This window comes from Ornithorhynchus anatinus, chromosome 6, assembly GCF_004115215.2.
Source record: "Ornithorhynchus anatinus isolate Pmale09 chromosome 6, mOrnAna1.pri.v4, whole genome shotgun sequence".
In the NCBI taxonomy this organism is placed as follows: Eukaryota; Metazoa; Chordata; class Mammalia; order Monotremata; family Ornithorhynchidae; genus Ornithorhynchus; species Ornithorhynchus anatinus.
In genome coordinates, this window is record NC_041733.1 from 19,767,525 (window position 1) to 19,784,313 (window position 16,789).

Below are 16,789 nucleotides of genomic sequence, written 5' to 3' on the forward strand. Positions count from 1 at the left end.
GGCTGAGGGAGAGGTGAATAAAGGGTGCAAATCCAAGGGCAAGGGTGATGCAGAAGGGAGTGGGAGAAGAGGAAATGAAGGATCTAGAGTGTCTTCCAGAGCTTAGCCTCCCTGCCTCATTTCCCCATCTCTAAGGATGGTCCCTTAGTACTCGCAGATCTGCAGAAGCAGGATCAAAGACCTGGGAGAGAAGGGGGACCGACTTGGGATTGTTTCTGCCAGAAGGGTGAGAGGACCTTAAGAATGAGAACTTCAGCTCATGACATGACATGGTGGCCAGCTGGGCTCTGTATCCACTGGGGACAGATCGAGAAGAAATGATCTGACAGCAACAGGAGGGAAAGAAAGCTTTGTTTCCTTGAAGGTGGCAGGGCCCATGGACAAATAGTGGGAGACTCCTTGTGGGGGAGGGCAGCCCTGGGATGCAGGAACCCACAATCACACCATCAGTGCTCAGCTTCCCAACTTCACACACACACACACACACATGCACACACACACACACACACCCTTTCAGCCCCAGCTCAGGGAGCAAGTTGCAGGGAGTGGGGATGCTGCAAGTCTCTGCCGAGGGATGGAGGTGGCAGGCCGGACCTGCCATTCCATTCTCGTTATTTAGGGATTTATCAGGATAAATCTCCCAGCCCTCATCTCCTTCTCCTCACCTCCCTGCCTTCCCATCCAATAGCATCTCCCAGCTTTGTCCCCCTCCAGCTCTGGGAAAGCTCTCCCCAGGGAAAGGAACAAGCAGAGGGAACCTGACAAAATGTCACTTCCTCACCCTTCCCTTGAGGATCTCGAGAGAGGCAGATGAGGTCGTGGTGTTTCAAATCACATGCACTTTCTTTTCCCACAGACATAGATCTCTCTCATACACATATATACACACACAACTGTCACCTGTCAGTCATGTCTATGATTAGAGACCATTCATCCCCAACTCTACAAACACATCCTCTCTCTGCTGCTCCATATACGGTTTAACCCCTGTCGCCCTTCTTCCCCTGCTCCCCATACGTCACCTCCCATAACCCTTCAAAACCCCCTCCCCATCCTTGGGAGCCCCTCTTCTCGGACCCATGCACCATCACCCCTCTCTTGCATCACCTACAAAGACACACGTGTCACTCATTCATTCCCCAGGCTGCTCTTCTCCCAGCCTGTGTACCCAGAATGGGGACAAGGACAGGGCAAAGACATGCACACACACACACACACACTCACTCACTCACTCACTCACTCACTCACTAATCTGTTTCACATTCCCTCCCCCTAGTTGCCTCTATTTTCCAAATGTTTCCTGTTCCCAACACATATCCCCAACTCCCCCTCCTCTGTACCTTGCCCCTTCCCTCTTTTCCCAGTTGAGAAGAGGCCCCAAATCTCAGTCCAGAACCTCAGAAAATGTCATCCCCTACCCAGCCCCCTGACTCCCCCCGCCCCCATCTCTTTCTTTGCCTTGTTCTCTGTGGCTGTGTCAATGTGCCTTAGTATCCCTCTCTATACCACTCTCCCTTTCTCTGGGTTTCTCTTTCTTTTCCTCATCTATTTCTCTCTCCTTTCTTCTCCCGCTCCTCCAAGGCTCTCCCCTCCATAATTAGCCGGCTTCCCGCTCTCCTCTTCCCCTGTCCTTGTGGCTCTCGTCTGCATGAAAGGCTCTGGGCTCCATCTGCTCACCAGGTTGTGTCGAGAGCCCCAGCCTTCCCCCCCGCCCCCCCGGCCTGGGCGGGGGGCTTGGGGCTGAGGAGGACCTGCTGAGCCGACAACATAAGCCTCTTGCTCAGTAATTGCCTGATGAATAGTAAAAACCAGGAGGCAACAGCCAAGAAGGGGAGAGGAGAGAGAGGTGGTGTTGGTGGTGGTCAGGGGCTTGGGGTAGGGAGTGAAGGGGAATGGGGAGGCAGAGGGGAAGGAATGGGGGAAGAAGGGTTAGGGGAAGAATCCCCTGGGAGCTGTCACGGGCCTCTCCACCTCCTGGTTGACGTCTGTCTCTGAAAGCCCCGAGGCTGGAACTTGTTGGGTGGCAAACGCCAAGAGATATGGAGGGAGATGCAATTGTCAGCCAGGGATTGGGTCTGACAGTTTGCGTGTGAGGGGCTGTCTAGGGAAAAGGCCAGGAACCGGTGGAGGGGGCGGGGGGCGCCGCCCTGGGGAGAAGGAGCAGGGGCTGAGGAACTGGGCAAAGAGGGATTGGAGCAGGAGCTGGGGGGTTGTGGGGAGGAGCAAAATAGGGAAAAACCTTTTTCTCTATAGGTGCCGCTTCAGATGCCTGCTCCTGGAAGCAGCATGGCCTAGTGGATAGAGCACAGGTCTGGGAATCAGAAGGTCATAGGTTCTAATCTCGGCCCAGTCACTTGTCTGCTGCGTGACCTTGGGTAAATCACTTCTGGGGGCCTCAGTTACCACATCCATAAAATGGAGATTGAGAGTGTGAGCCCCACATGGGACAGGGACTGAGTCCAACCCAATTTGCTGGTATCCACTCCAGCACTCAGTGCAGTGCCTGGCACTTAACAAATACCAGAATTATTATTATTATTCTTGATAGCACCTCCCCCGGCCCTCCGCCCATGCCCTAAGGTGAAGAGAGGGGGACGAAGGGAACCTGCCGTGACAAAGGACCAACCGGCCTGGCCTGGACAGGCCACAGGGCCCTGGATGGGCCCTCTTGGCCTGGCTGGGGCCCAGGCCTCCGGGATGGAGAACAGGATAAGATGTTCTCTACATTTCCCTGGATAAAGATGACACATCCCATGCCAGGGTAGCCGGCGACATCCCCAGAGAACAGGAGCAGGAGTAAAGGGAGGGAGGATCCCGTCAATGCCACCTCCTTTGAGAGAAACATCCAGTCCGGGACTCCAAGCCAAGTCCCGGGGTAATAATAATAAATAACAATTTTGGTATTTGTTAAGCACTCACTATGTGCCAAACCCTGTTCTAAGAGCTGGGGTGGACACAAGGTAATCAGGTTGTCCCAGGTGGGGCTCGCAGTCTTAATCCCCATTTTACAGATGAATTAATTGAAACACAGAGAAGTGAAATGATTTATCCCAAGGTCACACAGCAGACAAAGTGGCAGAGCTGGGATTAGAACCCACGTCCTCTGACTCTCAAGCCCGTGCTTTTTCCACTAAGTCACGCTTGGGGTAAGTGTGTGGGAGGTGGGGAGGGGGAATGTGGGTCAGCAAGGAGGTAGACCCCGTGGTGGCCCGACAGCCCCCGACTCGACAGGCCCCCTGCCCGAGCTCCTCGACGCTGCTGCGACACGCCGCGTTTGATCCCAGCCTCTCTGATCCTTCGCCTTCCTCGGCTTCCCGCGGCGGCCGCCTTCAAGTCCGAGCCCGAGCCCGCGCGTCCCGCCACCTGCAGCCCCGAGATAGTCACCCCCGGCTGGCGACCGGAGCCTGACCTCTCCCTGCCGCTCCTTCCCTTCTCCCCTCCCCCTGTCCCTCCATCTCGTCCCCTCCCCCCAGGAAGCGAGCAGCTCCGCGCTCTGCTCCTGCTGAAGGGCAAGGCTTCCCTAAGGTCAACTCGTCCATCCCTCTGCCCTCGGGCGAGGCCATACGCTGATGAGAGATTTCAGTTTTGAAATCCTTGCAGAGGAGACCCCCGTCTCCTCCTCCACTCCCCCCTGCCCTCGCCATATCCTCTCCTGGCTGGCTAATCCCCCCCACCCCCCTTCCTGCTCAGGAAGTCCGCCCAAGGTCTATTGGCCATCCGTCCTGCTGCAGTCGCTCCCCGTTTCCTCGTGTCCTGTGGTCGGTGGAGCTGGAGCCCGGCTGCTCACCCCGGCCTGAATTATAGCCCTTCATAGACTTGCCGGTGGTGATTAGGTTATTCTGGCCCAGAGAAGGTCCCGGGGGTCGGGGGAAGGAGGGCGGGGGGGATGGGGAGCGCTAAGATGCCTCTGGCTTGATTAGGAGGATGTTTGTTCCTGCCACTCAACAGAAGCCCCCTCCTCCCCCGCCCAAGCCCAATCAGCAGCTTTGGGCAGACAGAGAGGTGTTGAGTCTTTCTCCTTCTGCTGCCTCAGCAAGATAAGTGGCCTGGCAGGACCCAGCTCCGAGGCAGCTGCCCTGCCCTCCTCCGTCCTCCTGGGCCGGTTCCTGAGCGGGGTCCTGGGCCCACTCCTCGTTCGGTTCCCGGGCCGGTTCCTGGGTTAGATAAATAACCAAGAGGCAGGAAACCAAGGATGGACGGGACCTCCCAGAGCTGCCATCTTTCCTTTTTCCTTTGATCTGCCCTCAGCAGGAGAGAAATTAGTCTGGGGGAAGAAGCAACCAGGACCTCTATGCAACAATCTTGAAAGCCGCTCCTCACCCAGTCACGGGCAAAAGAAAGAAGGGTGCTGGGGCCTGCCCCTCCTGTTTTCCCCACCCCTCCCCTCCCTCCCCTGCCTGCTCCTTCCCCGCTTATATTATTATTATTACTAGTAGTAGCTGTTGTAGTAATACATTTGTTAAGCACTTACTATGTGTCAAGTGCTGTTCTAAGCACTGGGGTAGATACAAGTTAATGTCAGGTTGGACACAGTCCCTGTCCCACATGGGGCCGCAGTCTCAGTAGGAGGAAGAACAGATAGTTTATCCATATTTTACAGTTGAAGAAACTGAGGTAGAGAAAAGCTAAGTGACCTGCCCAAGGTCACACAGCTAGCAATTGGCAGAGTCAGGATTAGAACCCGTGTGGCTGGACTCCCAGGTTCATGCTCTTTTCTCTTCATGCTCTTTCCCTGTGTCCCCATTCCTCCCTGCCCATCTCCTGTCCTCCCTCCCTTGTCTGCCCCTCTTCTATGCAACCCTCTTCTCCAAGTCCCTCCCCTATCCGCCCCTCTCCTCCTCTTTGCTTGGGCGGCCCTGAGGAGGGCAGTGGCCGACTGGGCTAAGGGGCAGAATGTGCAGGGGAAGGGGTATGCTTGGAGGGAGTGTGTTTGGAGCCTGAGAGCATCGGACTAGGTGACCTATAATTTCCCTTGGGTGGTCCTGACCCCGGTGAGACTTTGACCTTCCTGTCTACCTTCCAGCCCCTCATCCACTGACGGCCTTCTCGATCTTGCTTCCTCTGGCCCGGGGGAGGAGATGAGGAATAGGGCTCAGAACCTAAATTCTGAGCTGAGGGGCGGGTCGGGAGTATGGACGAGGACTCTGCCTCCCTGCTCAGCCAGCTTCCCTGGGGCCCCAGGCCCCAGCTCTCTTTGCTTCTCCCTTGAAACTTGGTGGCTGAAAAAAAGATTTGAGCTTGGAGTTCCTGGAGGGCAGGGACTAGGCTGGTGGTTGTTGCTCTGCCTGCCACCCAGAGCCATCCCAGAGAAGAGAGGCACTGGTGCACTGGATGAGGGCAGGGCCTGGTGACTAATGGGCCTGGGCTCAAGGACGACCTTGGACGTGTGACTTGGTCTCAGTGAGGTGCACTGGGCAGGATGACAAAGATCTGCCCCCTGCTCTCTCAAAACTGGCACTATGTGGGACTCACGGTGGACGGGTGCCCTGATGTAATGGTTGGCAGGGTAGGATAGGGCAAAGATAGGATAGGGATAGGGCCGGGTGTGCATGTGTGTGTGGGGGGGGGACCCGAATCCTTTCGCTCCACCGAAATCATCCCTGGCCCCACAGAGAAGAAGCCCTCAGATGGCAGAGAGGCTCTCCCCATCCTTCCACAGAAAGACCCCCTTGGGTCCATGCCCGGAGTCCCATCTGCTCCTGGCAGATGTGCCGAAAGTGACATCATGCCATGAGCCAGGGCCCCAGCATCCCTGGGAGGTGAAGCGGCTAACCCCAGAATGAGCTGCTTCCGGCCCCCCGGCATCCCAGAATAATCTGCTCGGGCTTTTTTCTCTCTTTCTGCCTGGCCCAAAGCCGTCTCCCATAAACGGGATGGCCCCCTTTTCTCTCCTCTTCCCGATTCACAACCTGATTTCTGCTTCCAGACCCCACCGGCCCTGCCACGCCTTCAGCCTCAGCCACCTCCCCCCTTCCCTCTGACCCCTCTTTTCTTGGAGACACAGGGCAGCCAGGGGTCAGTTTTCAATCAAATCCATAATAATAAAGCAGGGAGGAAGAGGGGAAAGGTCAAGGGGCACACACACACATACTCATATGCACTCACACACACACACCCCCCTCCGAGACTCACACGCACACACACAGACACACACGCACCGGCCTGTAGATCTCGGGGACAACAAGTTGGTGTCTGGGGATGGGGAGGTTGAGGAGAGGGGGTTGGCACATGAATAAATAAGAGAAGAGAGATAAGGAGCGAGCCCCCGGCTGCCTCTCTGCCTCAGCAATTCCTCAGAGAGCAGGAGTGGGAGTGGCTGCTGAGGGGATGGAGAGGAGAGGCGGAGGGGCCAGCCACTAGGCTCACACAGATGTTTGTCACTTAACAGCACATCTTCTCTCTCCCCAACCCTCACTGTCTTCCCGCTCCCCATCTCCCAGACCACCTCTCTCCCTCTCCCTCTCTTCCCCTCCCCAACCCCCAGCCCCCCAGCTTTGAGCCGGTGGGGCCTGGTCTCCTGCCTTCACCTTTTTCTACCTCCCTCCTGCCCTTCCTCCCTGATCCCCGATTCCCTCCCTCCCCCCGCCCCGGGAGGTTGCCTGGATTTATTGACAAGAGTCCATCCTGGCGCCGGGGAAGATGGCTGCGATGCTGAGGTATTCGTTGCTGCCGTCGCTGTGGATTCTCCTCCTCTGCCGGCCAGCGCTGGTGATCAAGATCCCTGAGGAATGTGAGTACATAAATTCCATCCTCTCTAGGTCATCGCTCTCTATCTCTCTCCTCTCCCCCGTTTCCTTCCCTTAGCTTGGGACCAGCTCCGTTCCCCCCATCCCCCAATCTCTCTTGGCTGCTTTTCCCCCTTCCCCATCCCTGCTCACTTGAGAGTCCTATGATTTAGAGGAAGTGAGGGAGAGGTGCCTCTCACGATCAACCCAGCATTTGCCCTGATCATCTCTCTCCGGAAAGGAGAAGAGTCTGAGCCCAACTGTCCTCCCCGGGGGCTCCATTGGCTGGGAGAGAGATGGTGAAGGCATTTGGGGGGGACAGAGGGGTATCTTCAGTTATGGCATCCTAGGCCAGAGAGCTCTGAGGCCCCAGGCAGAATCGTCTCTGTTGCAGAGGCCGAGAAGCGGAAGAGAAAGATGGGAGGGTAATAGTCAGGGACTTCTGGATTCCTTTCCAAGTCCTGACCCTTGTCAGATCCTCAGCGGCCTTCCTTGCATCTCTCTATGCCGGGGCTTCGACGCTTCCCTCATAAGGTTGTTTCGAGTCTGGGGAATCTATCTGTGGAGATCGTGGGTGGGCGAGGAAGGAAAGGGAGAGGGGCGAGGGAAGTCTTCGGTGCAGAACCGCGGACAGTGCTAGGAGAGGGGAGGGCGAGGCAGCCGCTCTTCAGAACTAAGGACAGGGGAGGAAGAAGCCGGGTCTCCGGCAGGACCAGAGATAGCGCCGGGCCCCGCTTTTCCGCCGGCCCCCCGGACAGCCTCCGGGCCCCCATCCAACGGCCCTGGAGCCCCCACCCAATCCCAGATCGATCGATGGTATTTATTGAGCGTTTATTGTCTGCATTACGCTGTACTGACAGATGACTGACCGAGAATCTCTGACAGGTAACTTCAGAGTCCTGACGGGATCGGGATAATAATGAGGGTCTCGGGAAGCAGCGTGGCTCAGTGGAAAGAGCCTGGGCTTCCGAGTCAGAGGTCGTGAGTTCGACTCCCTCTTGTCAGCTGTGTGACTGTGGGCAAGTCGCTTCACTTCTCTGTGCCTCAGTTACCTCATCTGGAAAATGGGGATCAAGTGTGAGCCTCATGTGGGACAACCTGACTGCCCTGTATCTCCCCCAGCGCTTAGAACAGTGCTCCGCACATAGTAAGCGCTTTACAAATACCAACATTATTATTTGCTCAGCGCTTACTAGCACTGTACAAAGCGCTGGGGTAGAGACAAGACAATCAGGGCAGATTCACAGTTTTTTTTTCCAGGGGGTCCAAGGGGGAGTCAGAACAGGTCTCCAATCTCCATTTAGAGGTGAGGAAACTGAGGCCCGGAGAAGTTAAATGGCTTGCCCAAAGTCGCAGAACTGGGATTTGAACGGATGTCCCCTGACTCTTGCTCTTGCTCTTTCCACTAGGCAAGCCAGCCCCCCTGCTCACTCTCATTTTAGAGGGAAAGAGCATACTGGGTAATGGCAGAGTTGGGTGGAGGACAAGGCAAGGTCAGTTCATCCCCCAGAGGAGAAGAGCAAGGATATACGGTCCCCGACCCAGAATCCCTATGATCTCTGCAGTTTGGGTTGGCAGGGGTGAGGGAGAGCATGGGGGTCGTGGGGGGCCTATGGACGGCGTGGAGTTTGGGCTGGGATGGGACTTTAAGAGCAGCAGAAGTCCAGAGCCACAGGTTGACCTGGGGTCTGGCACAGGGGCCGGGAGAGCAGCTGCAGGGCTTGGGGCCTGCAGACCAAGGGCTCATTCATGGTCCAGCAACACGTGACAAACAAGACCAGGCCCCTCCCCGGGGCCCCGCTGATGGGGTCACACAGGGACGGAGGGCTCAGAACTTGGGGCCGACTCCTCCCGAATACAAGCTGGCTGGGCAGGAAGAACTCTACTGCAGCTTGAATGAATGCAGTTGCGGTTTGTGGGTGTGTGTTTATGTTTGTGAGTGTGCATGTGTAAATGAGGCTGTGAGGCAGATGGGGTACCTGCTTGCATTTTTAGCGTATGGGGGTGCTAAAGAGGGAATTTCGTGTGTAGATGTGGGTAGGTGTGTCTATAAGAGCCAAATGTGATCTCATGTGTCTGGAGTTACCAGTTTGGGTATCTAAGTCACCAGATTCACCCAGATTTGTATCATTGTGCAAATTGACATCTAAACCAAACCTCGTTCCTGGGTTCTTTCCCCTTCCCTGACTTCTCCCCTCCACACTGACATCCTCAACCCCATGACTTCTGGGCCCTTGAGGTTCTGCCCGCCAGGTTTCGAAATTGAGGGTGCTTTGGGGTGGAGGGGGAGGGTGGCGGGGCAGTCCTCTGAGGAGTTTGGGTGAGAGAGCTGCAGCAGGGAACCGGGAGAGGTGGTGATGGGCCGGGCCGGCATCACTCACCGAAGGGTGGAGCAGGGGTGTCAGGCTGCCGAATGGAGCCAGGAACTGGGGGAGGGCTGGGCCTCGGGCGGGGGGGGGAAAGAGGCGGGAGTGCTCAGCATCTGATCAGGATCCAGGCTCCGTGGTCCTCTGGGAGAGAGACTTTGCTGGAAAAAGGGCAACAGAGAAAGGATCAGATGGCAGCTGTCAAATCAGAGGCTGGGGAATGTGTGTGTGTGTGTGTGAGCACACACACACACACACACACACCCCCATTAGGCAAGCCTAGCATTTTCCCAGGACCTCCTTGGTAACCCAAAAGACGCCCTACAGCCAATCATTCATTTAATCAATCAATCAATCAATCAATGGTATTTATTGAACACTTCTGTGTGCAGAGGACTGTACTATGCCCTTGGAAGAGTACAACGTGTTCCCTGCCCACAACGAATTTACAGTCAACAGCACCATTTTCTGTCTTCTTTTCCCCTGCATGTTCACTTGACTGGGCCATCTTTTATTTTAAAATGGTATTTGTTAAGTGCTTACTATGTGTCAAGCACTGTTCCAGTGTAGGACACGGACCCTGTCTCACCTGGGGCTCACATTCTAAGTAGAAGGGGGAACAGATAGTGATTTCCCATTTTTCAGTTGAGGAAACTGAGGCACAGAGAAGTTAGGTCACATAGAAGGTAAATGGCTCCCAAGCCTGTGCTTTATCGACTAGTCTCTTCTGATTCCCATATCGGTCAGGTTTGAAGGTAAAGTTTCATATAGAGAAGCAACATGGTCTAGTGGATAGAGCACAGGCCCGGGAGTCAGAAGAACCTGGGTTCTAGCCCTGGCTCGACCACTTGCCTGCTGTGTGACAGATCACTTAACTTCTCTGTTCCTCAGTTACTTCACCTGTAAAATGGGGATTATGACTGTGAACTCCAAGTGGAACATGGACTATGTCCAACCTGATTACCCTTTATCTACCCCAGCACTTAGAACAGTGCCTGGTACATAGTAGGTGCTTAACAAATGCCATTCAAATCGCTTCCCCCCAAGAAAAACAGTGAGTACTGTCTGGTGCTCACGGTTGCTTAAACTGGTGGTAACTCACACTTCTATGCAACCAGACACAGACATCATACATTTTATTATTTTTAAAATTATTCTTGTTATTAATAATAAGAATAAACTATATTAAGCACTCACTTTGTGCTGCATGTACAATGGTACATTTAGATTCCCACCACATAGACATATGGAAATATATCAACAAATACGCAGACCACCTTCCCCCCCCCCCACCCAACGTAGATCCACCGCAGAAAATGCAACCACAGAATGCACAACACATTGCTAGATGGGAACAAAGACACACAAACAAGCACACTAGATCTACAGTGGACCCGGATGGGTACAATCAGAACCAGATGGATTCTGGTTTATCTGGGTGACAAGCAACTTGAGTTCAGTGTGTTCTGGGAACTCCCTGCTTCTCCCCAGGGGAATGAGCAGCAGAGCTGGCTGAAAATTTGGAGACTTAGAAGAGTTGGAGAGCAGAAACCCCACCGACACCACCAACTTCACTGAATAAACAAGGATCTATTTATGTGCACTTGTGTGTGTATGTGTGGATATGGTAGAACCTATGCATCTACCACCTATGCCTCTGTGTTCCCTCACTTGTGAGGTTGTATCTTTCTATGTGCTCAGGGACCCGTGTATGTGTCAAGTGCTTAATCCGGAACATCGTACTGTGCTTAGTCCGGAACATCGTACTAGTGGGAGTGCTCAAAGTGTGCTATTACTATGACGACTAGATGTGTTGATGCTGATGATGCTTGTGGCATTTGTTTAGTGCTTTTATGATGAGCCGAGGGTTGTTCTAGGCGCTGGGGTAGACAAGATCATGGGTTATGGAAGGTGCCCCAGCTGCTCCTTCTCACCCCCACTCAGAGTCGGGGGAGAACGAGTACGGCTTGAGCAGACAGGTGAGTTTACAGGGGCTTGTTTGCTTAAAGGGATCCGAGGTCCTCTTATTTCAGCAGGGTGGTCACCTTCTGCCTCTCAGCCTTCTGGGATTGGGAGAAGGAGACAAGAGTTGGGTCTTGGTGCAGGGTGCACAGATGTCTCAGCAGCACCCACTGGCATCAGGAGAATGGAAACTCCTAAAATGCAGGGATCTCATCTACAACTTCTATTGTAGGTGCCCGCTACACTTCTCAGCACACAGTTGATACTCAATAAATACTGATTAATGATGATACCCCCTGAGCACACTGACACCCATGGTCTCACACACACACACAAACACACACAACATTATGAGAAACAGCATGGCCTAGAGAATAGAGCCTGGGTCTGGAAGACAGAAGGACTTGGGTTCTAATCCCAGCTCAGCCACTTATCTGCGGTGTGATCTTGGGCAAGTCACTTCGTTTCTCTGTGCTTCATTTACCCTATCTATTAAATGGGGATTGATACTATGAGCCCCATTTGGGACATGCACTGTGTCCAACCCAATTAGTCTGTACCTACCCCAGCACTTAGTACAGTGCCTGGCACATAGTAAGTGCTTAACGAATACCTTTAAAAAACAAAGGTGTTCTCAATCATCTGCTACGCTTCTCTGCATAGAATAGGTGCTTAATAAATGCTGTTAAGTGATGATGGTGATGATGCCTCTGAGTACCCTGACACCCAGGGTCACACTCACAAACTCATACACATGCACGCACACACACGGCATCTTGTCTTCCCCAGACTCTGAAGGGAGTCAATGGTCAATCCGCTAACAAGAGAATGAGGCAGCAGTCTCCACTCCACTGTGGATTTGCTATGTGTCCTTGGGTGACTGCGTTATTATTATTATTTGGTAATCACCGTCAAGCACTGTTCTAAGCGCTGGGGTAGATACAAGATAGCCAGGTTGACACCGTCTCTCTCCCACATGTGGCTCACAGTCTAAGTAGGAGGGAGAACAGGCATCGAATTTCCATTTTACAGATGAAGAAATTGAGGCCCAGAGAAGTTAAATGGCTTGACCCAGGTCACACAACTGGCAAGTGGAAAGGCCATGATTAGAACCCAGGTCCTTTGTCACCTAGTCCCATGCTATCCCTGCTAAGGCCACTCTGCTTCTTCTCGGATCCTCAGTTCTACTGGTCTATAAAGTACTGAGGGGAAGGGTGAGAGGGTAGAGGAAGGAAGAAAGGGAAAGCAGCTTGAGTTCCCCAGAAGAGAGAAATGAATAGATGAAGGTGCTGTCGGGTTACAGTGATTATTATCATCATCTACTGTTGTTAGATCCTTACCTCACCAGGCCATTATCGTATTATCCTGGGGCAGCTTGCCCAGGCTGGAGCTGGGTCTTTGTCAGGAAGGAAGGGAGGGGATTTAAACTGGGGAGGAGACAGGAGCTGGGGACCGGAGTAGATGCCAGGCCCATGGGCACCCGTGGCATTTTTGGAGAGCTCCTGGAGGGCTCTGGCTCTGCTTTGGCAAGGGTGGGAGACGTGAGGGAGAGAAGGAGAGGGCCTGGAGGTACTAGGTCTGGAGAAGATGGTTAGGCCCATTCTGGCCTCTCCTCCTTCAGCTCTTCCTTCAACCAGCGTGTGGAAGAGACTGACCCTGCCCTGGCCCCGGGGGATTAGGACAGCAGGGAGAGGCAGCCCAGGATGAGGAGGAGATGGGAGGAATTCATCTCCTTAGGAGGGAACGGTGAGGTAGGGAAGGAGGGAAAATGTCTGCTCTTCCTCTTGCTCCCAGAGAGAGGTGGCTTGGGGAGGACCAAGGGAGACGGGAGAGTTGGGTCAAGAGTGTAGAGGGATAATAGAGCAGAAAAGCTTCACCTCTCTCTCTCTTTTTCTCACTCTCTTTCCCCCCATCTCTTTCTTTCTCTGGTATTTGTTATGTGCTTACTGTGTGCCAGTCGCTGCTCTAAGCGCTAGGGTAGATACAAGCTAGTCAAGTTGGACACAGTCACTGTCCCACTTTGGGCTCAAAGTCTTAATTCCTATTTTCTAGATGAGGTAACTGAGACATAGAGAAGTTAAGTAAATCAATCCACTCGGCCATGCTGCTTCTTTCTCTCTCTCTCTCTCCGTCTCCCCCTGAGTTTAATGAAGGGTCTGAGCTCTGGGCTGGAGGAGAGGAATTCTGGAGTGTCTCGGGAGCTGGGTAGGGGGGCAGGCCTGGTCAACCCTCCCTGCAAATCCCCTTACCTCTGCGTGAACCCCCTGACTGGATGGCTCCCCCCTCCTGACTTTGCTCGGGCTGAATTCTGATGACTGGTGACTGAGACGAGAGATGGGAGACAGAGAAATCCAGAGCCAGGGAGCTAAGCTGCCGGAGCCAGCGACTCCGGGCCACAGTCTGGCTGCAGAAACAAGGAGATAGAGGAGGGATTTTCAGGAGAAAAGGTTGGCACCGGGACTGGGGTGAAGAAAGTCCATCCTGCTCTGGCCCTGGGTGGGGAAGAGGCATCTCCGGTCTCCTATCTCAGGGCCTGCACGGCTCCATCTGGGCAGCGTGGGCACTTCCATCTTAGGGGCATGAAGCTGGGCCAGGAGGGTGCTGCTGGCTGCGACCCGCCCTCCTCCCACCCAATCTTGCAGCGTGGAGAAGTCCCCGGGCAGGCCCAGTCCCCACTGGCGAACCAGAACAGACTGCCCCTTCCCCCCATCCCTCCAGGCCTCAGGACTGCCCAGCCCTAGGGAATGCCGTTCACCCGCCCTTCTCTCTGCTCTTCCACTGTACTGACAGCCACCAAATAGCACTTGATATCTCCCAGTCCCGGCCCTCCTTCCTTCCCTCCCTCCTCCTGTCCTCTTTCTTTCTCCTCCTCCTGCTCCTCGCCCTAGCCCGCCCCCAACCTTTTCCTTCCCCCTTTGTCTCTCCTCTCCTCTGTCTCTCCCGCTTATTTCTTCTCTGCCTTTCCCCTTCCTACTCCCTCACCTCCCCGCTTGTTCTGACTCTGATTTCTTCTCTCGGATTTTGTCCCTTCCACTTCTCCCTTCTGAGTCCCTGATTTCCTTTCCTTTTATCTCCCTTTCTATCTTTTTTTCCCTCTCTGTGAGCCCTTCTCCGCCTGGTAGCCCTTTGCTCTCTGTCCCTGACTCTCCCTCTCTTGCCCCCTCCCCCTGGAAATGGAGCGGCTCCCCTCCCTCCCTCCCACGCTCCATTTCTCCTTCTCTCGCCCTTAGGAGGAGTTGCTTGGAGGCCACCTAGACATTAACCCCTCTAGACTCTAAGCCCTTTGTGGACAGGAAATGCGTCTACCAAATCTGTTATATTGTACTACCAAGTGCTTAGTACAGTAAGCGCTCAATAAATACGATGGATTTTTTATGGCCTTAGTTAAGTGTTTACTCTGTGTCAAACACTGTTCTAAGTGTTGGGGTATATACAAGTTAATTAGCTTGGATACAGTCCTTATCCAGCATGGAGTTCATAGTCTTGATCATTATTATAATAGCAACGTGGCTCAGTGGAAAGAGCCCGGGCTTGGAAGTCAGAGGTCAGGGGTTCGAATCCCACTCCGCCACTTGTCAGCTGTGTGACTGTGGGCAAGTCGCTTAACTTGTCTAAGTCTCAGTTCCCTCATCTGTAAAATGGGGATTAAAACTGTGAGCCCCATGTGGGACAATCTGATCACCCTGTACCTACCCCAGCGCTTAGAACAGTGCTCTGCACATAGTAAGCGCTTAACAAATACCAACATTATTATTATAATCAGGTCCTCTGGCTTCCAGTATTTACCGAGTGCTTACTGTGTGCCTAGCACTTAACCCAAGTGCTGGTGCAGATACAAGATCATCGCACTCTGCATATAGTAAGCGCTCTATAAATGCTATTGAATGAATGAATCCCACATGGGCTCACATTTTAAGTTGGAGGGAGAACAGGTACTGACTCCCCGTTTTGCAGATAACGGAACTGAGGCACAGAGAAGTTAAGTGACTTGTCCAAGGTCACACAGCAGGCAAGTGGCCTTTCTGCCTCTCCCCATCCTCTGCCCTCTTCTGTCCCTCCTCTCCTCCACAGCTGTAGGTTTCACGGGTTCCTGGCTCCCTCTCTCCTCTGCACGCCTGTTGTTACAACCTTACAGGCTCCGAAGCAGGGCCCTTTTCCTGGTTATTGTAGGGTCTCGGGTGAAGCTTCGGCTCGGCGTCCTGACGGCTCCTGGTTACAGGAGCTGAGCTGCCCCCTTCTGGCTGATCGTGGACTTTTGTCCGTTTGCTTCCGAGGGCTTGTTCAGTAATAATAATAATAATAATGGTATTTGTTAGCGCTTACTGTATGTTAAGCACTGTTCTAAGCTCTGGGGTTGATACGAGGTAATCAGCTTGTCCCACACGGGACTCACTGTCTTAATCCTCATTTTACAGATGAGGTAACTGAGGCACAGAGAAGCGAACTGATTTGCCCAAAGTCACAGAGCTGACCAGTGGCAAAGTGAGGATTAGGACCCACGACCTCTGACTCCCCAGCTTGTGCTCTTTCCACTAAACCACGCTGCTTCAGTGTTAGGTGGCTGAGATCTGCAGGGTTAGAGAGTTGTCCTCCTTACCTTAACAACGCACGTCGCTTACAAACGCCATCCCCCTTCAATTGTCGTAGGATCGGAATAAAGAAACAGCGTGGCCTAAGGGTTACAGCCCGGGGCCTGGGAGTCAGAAGGACAGGGATTCTGGTCTGAGCTATACCCCTTGTCTACCGTATGACCTTGGGCAAGTCGATTCACTTCTCTGTGCCCATTTACCTCATCTATAAAATAGAAATTAAGTTTGGGAGCCTCAGGGACTGTGTGCAAGATGATTAGCCTGCATCCGTCCTAGCACTTACAGTACAGTGCCGGGCACATAGATAGTAAGCACCATTAAAATCATTAAAAGCCATTAAACCATTAAAAAATATGACTCCCTCCATTTATTATTGCAGAGTCACTCATAAATACAAAAATTAGAATAACAGTAGCAATAACAAAAATAATAACAGTAGGTGAAGTCACTTCTCTTCTCTGTGTCTCAGTTACCTCATCTGTAAAATGGGGATTAAGACTGTGAGCCGTATGTGGAGCCGGAACCGTGTCTAGCCAGATTAATCTGTATCTACCCCAGAGTTTAGTACAGTGCCCAGCCCATAGTAAGCGCTTAACTAATACCCAGTGTGGCTCAGTAGAAAGAGCACGGGTTTGGGAGTCAGAGGTCATGGGTTCGAATCCCGGCTCTGCTACTTGCTTAAGAGAGCAAGTCACTTAATTTCTTTGTGCCTCAGTTACCTCATCTGTAAAATGGGGATTAAGACTGTGAGCCTCATGTGGGACAACCTGATTACCCTGTATCTACCGCAGCGCTTATAGTAAGCTCTTAACAAATACTTCCCATACGTTTAGTAGTGCTCTGCACACAGTAAGAGCTCAATAAATACGATTGAATGAATGATAGGAGGTATTTGTTAAACATTCATAATTGTACTTTCCAAGCGCTTAGTACAGTGCTCTGTACGCAGTAAGCGTTCAATAAATACGATTACATTAATGAATGATCGGTGGTATTTGTTAAACATTCATTCATTCATGAGTGCTTACTTTGTGCAGAACACTGAATTAAGCGCTTGGAAAGTACAATTCGGCAACAAACAGAGACAGTCCCCACCCAACAAAGGACTCACTTACTAGGTGCCTAGCACTGTACTAAGCGCTGGGGT

The 16,789-nt window shown here is 53.0% G+C and overlaps 1 protein-coding gene across 3 annotated transcripts in view; it reads left to right on the forward strand.

Moving 5' to 3' along the window:
• L1CAM (L1 cell adhesion molecule) overlaps positions 1-16,789 on the forward strand; it is a 66,570-nt gene that overhangs the window by 18,167 nt on the left and 31,614 nt on the right. For all 3 annotated transcript variants that reach the window (XM_029067694.2, XM_029067692.2, XM_029067693.2), the window contains one exon: positions 6,441-6,730. In XM_029067694.2, the coding sequence (XP_028923527.1) occupies positions 6,640-6,730 (91 nt within the window). In that variant the 5' untranslated portion in view covers positions 6,441-6,639. The remainder of the gene's footprint in view (positions 1-6,440; positions 6,731-16,789) is intronic.